Here is a 7,005-nt window from a genome sequence, read left to right on the forward strand (position 1 = left end):
GAGCGTCCGGTGACCCCATAACGGCTAACTATACTCTCTCTAATAGAACACCGGACGCTTCCTCAGAGTGTCCGGTGGCACCATTCGGTGTGAAGGTGAATTTACATCCTCCCTGGGTTTAGGACCGGACGCTCCCCGGTGAGTCCGGTGCTAGCGTCCGATGCCCTGGTCTTACTGCAGACCTCCCTGGGTATAGGACCGGACGCTCCCCGGTGAGTCCGGTGCGAGCGTCCGGTGCCTAACCCTGGCACCCAGTCACTCTGACTTGAGTCAACCTCACCGGACGCACTCACATAGCGTCCGGTGCTGCGTCCGGTGCCTACTTAGGCACCTAAACTTCGTCGAAACACGATATTTCCAAAACGAAGTTTGTTCCTCTCGATCTAAGGACTTTTTCTGAGCTGCCTAGTGCTAGGTTTACCAAGTGTGCACCACACCTAAACCTAAAGCCTTGCCTAGGTTAAGATACCCATTTAATGCCTCTCTTAATAGTACGGTCAAAGGAAAAACAAAGTCCTAAACTACTCTAAGTGCCCTTCTTCACCATATGACACTTAGACCTAGTCTAGTCCCGACGATGTTCAACAATCCTTTGAAAACCGAAACGTTTTCCACCATTAAGTAGGCATGAACCTTTTAGTCCATCGATCACCATTACCATGACCTAACTCATATGACTTTGTCTCTGCAAAACACACGTTAGTCATAGTAATCAACAATGTCATCAATCATCAAAACTCATTAGAGGCCTACATGCTTTTCAATGAGTTTCGCGTTTTGTAAAAAGGTCTATTAACCCCCCCCCCCCCCCCCCTCCCCCCCCCTAGGGGAGTTGTTGGAGCAATGAATTTGGCTCATCTCCCCCAATATGACAGATAAGGGATAGGAAAGAAAAGCTTTGGAGATGCTCTGGTAACCTGGCTGAGAAGATTAATGCCCGCATGAAACCTATCATCTGAAATTAAAATAGAAAAACAAGTGATCTTGTAACATTTATTTAACTTGTGTAACAACACTTTAGTAGTCCCTATTTTTCTTTTGGTATCTCAATCTACTTTAAATAGACTAATATCACTTAATACACATTAATCACATATTAATAGCATTGAGAAACTCCGCACTGCACCACACAGGCCAAGCTTGCCAGAAACACAAATGAATTTCATATCTGAGAAGACATGTGTGGTGAGCATTTCCAACTAGATGCGGGCAACCAAAAGGCCTCAATGGCAAATGCGACGAGGCTGGCTGGGCAAAAACCAGCCAACCAAACAGGGAGCTGCAATCTGTTTGGAAGCCATGGCAGAAAATATTGTTAACTAATTTATTAGAAGAGAAAATACTACTGAGTAGATAATTGATTCGGCTGACAAGCTCAAATGACCGGGCCAAATGACCAGGCTAAATATCATAAATACTTCCAGACCTGACAAATATCATAAATTATAAATTCAGACCTGACAATATATTGTATCATAAGGCAATCTAAAAGTTTCTAGATTTTGACACCGTAGCACTTTTATTTGTATTTGACAATTATTATCCAACCATGAACTAAGTTTAAAAGATTCATATTACAAATTACATGTAAACTGTACAATTAGTTATTTTTTTATCTATATTTAATGCTCCATATATGTGCTGCAAAATTCGATATAATAGGAGATGGGAAATTTTAAAAAGTTTTTGGATTTCAAGTGTAACTTCGGGTGTAACTAAACAAAGGCCTAAATCAGTTCCAGAACTGGCCGTAAGACACCAGAACACAACAATGTCATTAAGTTTAACAACATAACATGACATGCATCAACAGTTTTGGTCCATATAGATGGCAGAGGCATCACTATCATATGTTCTACGAGAAATTTGTAATGGCACACAAATGCATTTCTGTATTCTGGACTCTTGCAGATGGGAATGACTGCAGTTTGCATAACAGAGGCTTGTTGTCACATAAGATGCAGGCCACTCTCCGTCAGTTATTACCATTCTGCACAGCTGCATTTGCACGTGGATCATCCTCAGCAATCTCTCCATCCTCGTCTATGATACCTTCCTCATCATCATCTCTGCCTTTGCTGTGGCGCACTGGAGATGCAGGCTCAGGTTTCCCAGAAGGTTTGACATATTTGGCATCTGCCTCTGGCTGAACGTTGGGGCTCATCGAGCCACTGGCTTTGCCATTGTACACAGGACTATATGGAGCAGACTTGTCATCTTGTGGGCTGGGCGAGCGATCAAGATCAACCCTTTCCATCTTCCCATCTTCCATGTGGTCATCCTTGTGGTCAGAGTGGTTCACATGGTCATCCACAGAGTGAGATCTTGGAGGGCTTTTGTGCTCTGCATGCCCCGAGTTAGGCCGAGCAGATCCTGAAATAGCAGCAGTCTTTTCATACCTTCGGCTAGCAACAGGGCTGCGACTCTTGCTGCGGCTAGCACGATGGTTTCTATAGCTCCTGCTCCTGCTCCTACTCCGGCTCTTAGTCCTGCTACGTCTAGCTTCATGTCGGCGAGACCTCTTGGGACTTGGGCTACGGCTTCTACTGTGACTTCTGCTACGGCTTCTACTGCGACCTCTAGCAGACCTACGAGATCGCCCATCAGTTTCACCAGAGTCATACCTGTTAGCATCACCAAAAAGAAAAAGAAAAGGAAAAAGAAAAAGGAAAAAAGGGGGGGTCAGGGTCAGCATATGGACTGAGTATTATCATAACATCGTACCAGATTCTTCTAAAAACAAAAACAAAGTTCAGATATGCTATTCTTATTACCAATTTGAAATCATAACCTCCTATCTGATCCTTCTAAAATAATAGAACACTGAGCTAAACTTTTAGGGGTCCATAACAATTGCAACAAATAGGCTTGAAGTTTCTCCGAAGTGGTGTGCATAGTGGAGTTAGAGAGCGGGACCTGCATCCCTCATCTTACAAGTTCTATGCTGCCTTTGCTTTTTAGTGCATTTACTATTATTAAGCCATTGTGAATATAATTATAAAAATGCAGCATATATGGCATATCCTAGCACATTAGACAAATCTCCGATTCACATAAAAGAAACCTGGTACTAAGTTTACCTGCCACGGCTACCATAATCATCCCTTCCATGACTGCCACGACCACTCCTTGAATCCAGTTCAGAACGTGAACCACCCCTGTCAGAGTGGGATGCCCAACGGTTCCTCTTCCTACCTCGCCCACCACCACGAGAAGCCATATCCTCTAAATCACGGGGCACCTTTTGGTTTGCCCCTTCCAGAATTTTGATTAGGTCCGCAGCATATTTTGAATCCTGATCACAGAAAAATGTATATGCAACACCAGTGGCACCAGCCCTTCCTGTCCTGCCAATCCTGTGAACATAGTCTTCAACACCAGTGGGGAAGTCATAGTTGATCACTACCCTGTGTAAAAAGAAAAAACAAGAAATGCTTCACTATTTTGATATAAATCCTGACCAAAAAGGACTCACAAAGGCACAGATAAAGTGAAACACTAAGATCTCAATAGACAACAAATGCAACAGGTAACATATTCTGCAACCACTTCAGCAGTTTCTAAGTGCTGACGCATGATTGTTCAAACATCTCTTAATATCTAAATATGGAAATCAATAACAATACATAAAAGTAATGCATCAGCAATAATAAATCAGCAACCTCCAAAGAAGATGAGTGGCGCATGGAAACAAGATGACCTTTCTTTATTTGTCAATAATGTCCAATCTAATTTGCTTCTTCATTATCCCATCATACCATAACATTAGAAATCAAAAGGCATACACACATGCATATGCATAACAGAGAATGGAAAGTTAGTCTAACCTGATATCTTTGATGTCCAAACCTCGTGCAGCAACATCAGTCGCCACTAAAATAGGTGACCGCCCAGATCGAAAATGATTCAGAACCTTCTCCCTTTCACTCTGGGACTTGTCACCATGAATGGCCGAAGCTCCAAACTGCCTGGTGAGTGTCCTTGCAAGTTGGTCACACATCCTCTTGGTGGTACAAAATATTAATATCTTTGAACCCGAATCCTGGGATCGTAATATCTGCTCCAGGCGCCGTTGTTTTTCTGAGGGTGTTATGACCTCTACATGCTGCAGAGAAAAAGAAAATAAAATAACATGAATATGTATAATGTAGGATTTTTTGTGCAAGAGAAATAAGAACAGAACAGAAACAACCATTCATGCATCTTATAATAATGATAATACTCACATAAGGAAAAGACTGCCATTAACGTCCCATACCTGAGTAATAGCACTATTAGCAACAAGCTCATCAACACTTCCAATTGTCACCTGTACAGGATGAACAAGAAGATCATCTGCAATCCTTCGGACTTCCTTCGGCCAAGTAGCAGTGTACATAAGGGTTTGCCGACGGTGAGGCATCTCTTTCACTATCTTCCGTATTTGTGGCTCAAAGCCCATGTCCAGCATGCGATCAGCCTCATCCAGAACAAGATATGACACTTGCTTAAGACTTACCCTTCGCATCTCCAAAATGTCATTTAACCTTCCAGGTGTTGCAACAACAACATCAACCCCTCTATCTAAATCTCTCAACTGAGGACCTTTAGGAGCACCACCATATAGGCACTATAAGAAGAGAACCAAAGGTCAAGCAATGAAAATATAAACCCGAGATCATGACATTGATGCAAACATTAGAAACAGATCAACAAGTACAACATCATAATTCACAATATAACTTCAACACCTGGTCAACAGTTTAAAGTTTCCCTAAAATATGTTTTGCACTAAGATCCTGGTCAAACATAAATTCATGACCAATTGTATATTAATTAATAAAATAGATACAAACCGTGCAAGAAATTCTAGAAGATCTTCCAAATTTCACAGCTTCATCCAGAATCTGTGTTGCAAGTTCCCTTGTTGGGGCCAAAACTAGGACTGTTGGACCATTCCTAGTGCTGTTCTGCAGGCGCTTGATATGCATAAATCCAGGAAGTAGATACCCAAGAGTTTTGCCTGATCCAGTCTTCGCAATAGCTACTACATCTTGACTTTGCATAGCAATTGGCCATGACTGGGCTTGGATAGGTGTTGGGCTTGCAAATCCAGCACGTTGTAACTACAAAAAGTAAAATGGGGGGAAACGACAAACAAGGGCAAAGTAAGGACAACATAAGAATTAATATAAGCACATAATTTGATTAAAAATATCCCTTCTTGACTCTTCGTTGCGCAAATAAAGACAATGCATGAGGACAATTTAAGGCCATACAAATAAAACGTGCGCGCAATGTGTAGACTTGCGGACACAAGGCGAAGTAGAAAAGGCTCTAACAGAGTCCGTGGAGGCTCGCTCAGGCATGGATCGTTGATCCACAAGGCCCCTTCCAGCAGCTGCCACCCGATCCTATATATGGATGGACGTTGACAGCCTGGGCCAGACCTCCATGGGTCAAGCCCCAGAAGAGGCCCATCATCCATGCGAGGAGCCCTTTCCAAGAACTGGACGCAGAGCAACAAATCAGCCACCGTGGGTGCCGCGAGTAGGTGCCCCTTCGCGCCACGGGCAGCCCCCCGGGGAGGGAGCGAGCAGCCTCGGGCATTCACCCACCTTGGCAGCTCCATCAACGAGACCTGCCCTCAGCCCATCTCACTTATAGATTGGCCGAGGGCGCGCGGGGCAGCATACGACATTAGCTCCACCTCGGAGCAGATATCGCATCTGCCACAGATATGGAGATAAGCAGTCGGTACAGGTAGCCAGCCCTGATTTAGCACAATCAAGCAAATAAAGAGAAACAAGCAGGCAACTGGAGCACATGTCCATGATCCATTTCGCTCGCCATATTTGAAGACCTTGGTCCCTCGCATACAACTCTGTTAGGGTTAGAGTTAGATCATGAGTTAGGTGTGTTCACCGAGGCAATCATACCTCCTTCAGAATTTCTGACGGGAAGCCACCAGCCTCAAATGAAGTTATTGGAGCCGGCACGTTATCCCCCTGCAACAAGACGAGAGACCGGATCAGATAACATGGTACGAGCTTGAGCTGCATCTAACATGGTAGCAGGAGATGTGGCCACCTAGAATTCATACCGTGACGGTGATCTCATGGCGTCGGCGATATGCCTCGGTCGACGGATCGGCGGCGGCGGCGGCTACCGGAGCCGGATGGTGGTGGGCAGACGCCGACTTGGAGGACGCGTGCTCATCGTGGCGCCTGTCACGGTCGCGGTCGCGGTCCCTGTGGTCGCGCCGGGGCGGGGTGCGGGATCGGGATCGAGACCTGGACCTGTCGCGGCGGTCGCGACTCCGGGGAGGCGGGGGAGGCAACGGGGGCGGGGGCGGTAGTAGCTGGTTATCGGGGGGCGTAGGCCGCTCGTACTGCGTCACGTTGGTCTCCGGGTTCCAGTAGTAGAGGTAGCCGGTGGTGCCGTCGACGAGGCCGCGCCACGGCTTGGGCAGCGTCGGGTCATCCGGGGCGTACCGCGGGGCCGCGCGCCCGGATGAGCCACCCCCTCCTGACATCAGATCTGGCCGGATCTTTAGTCTCCGGCGACGCCTGCTCGCGGAGGACGGCCGAGATGAGGGGCTCTGTCGCGGCGGCGGCGGCTAAGGGCAGGATGATGCGAGGGTTTCGGATTTGTGTCTTTTGCCCTGAATGAGTAATTTCAGGGTGCTCTCGTTTTATTATTGTGTTTTTAGGTGCTCGCGGAGGGGCAATCGTGGCGTGGTCGACTTGGAAGTTGGAACTGTTTTCCAACTCAGGCCCAACCGGCAACCGAAGTGGCCCAACTTTGTTTCCTCTCCCACTGCCGCACCTGTTCACTCCCGAATTCTTTCGTCAAAACAAACAGTGAATATCTCACATTCGAGTATATACAATCACTACCAGCAATGGCTATTTCCATCCTGGCAATCTAATTGATTCCTGCGCGATGCTGCAGTTAGAGCTTAGGCCCTGTTTAGTTTCCCACCTAAAATTTTTTCATCCATCTCATCGAATCTTTGGACACATG

At 46.0% G+C, this 7,005-nt stretch overlaps 1 protein-coding gene across 3 annotated transcripts; it reads right to left on the reverse strand.

Annotated features, from left to right (window-relative positions):
- On the reverse strand, nucleotides 1,674-6,656 carry LOC110433588 (DEAD-box ATP-dependent RNA helicase 40-like). 3 transcript variants are annotated; one of them, XM_021456027.1, is made up of 7 exons: nucleotides 6,083-6,656; nucleotides 5,919-5,987; nucleotides 4,836-5,105; nucleotides 4,259-4,609; nucleotides 3,828-4,105; nucleotides 3,081-3,407; nucleotides 1,674-2,624 (listed from the first exon to the last, which is right to left on the reverse strand). In XM_021456027.1, the coding sequence occupies exons 1-7, from the start codon at nucleotides 6,512-6,514 to the stop codon at nucleotides 1,976-1,978; spliced, it is 2,376 nt and encodes a 791-aa protein (XP_021311702.1). In that variant the 5' UTR covers nucleotides 6,515-6,656; the 3' UTR covers nucleotides 1,674-1,975. The 3 variants fall into 3 exon arrangements, with proteins under 3 accessions (XP_021311702.1, XP_021311704.1, XP_021311703.1); XM_021456029.1 differs by lacking the exons at nucleotides 5,919-5,987; nucleotides 6,083-6,656 and adding an exon at nucleotides 5,322-5,634 and having other exon boundaries at nucleotides 1,754-2,624; XM_021456028.1 differs by lacking the exons at nucleotides 5,919-5,987; nucleotides 6,083-6,656 and adding an exon at nucleotides 5,259-5,634 and having other exon boundaries at nucleotides 1,754-2,624.

Source organism: Sorghum bicolor, chromosome 3 (genome assembly GCF_000003195.3).
Source record: "Sorghum bicolor cultivar BTx623 chromosome 3, Sorghum_bicolor_NCBIv3, whole genome shotgun sequence".
In the NCBI taxonomy this organism is placed as follows: Eukaryota; Viridiplantae; Streptophyta; class Magnoliopsida; order Poales; family Poaceae; genus Sorghum; species Sorghum bicolor.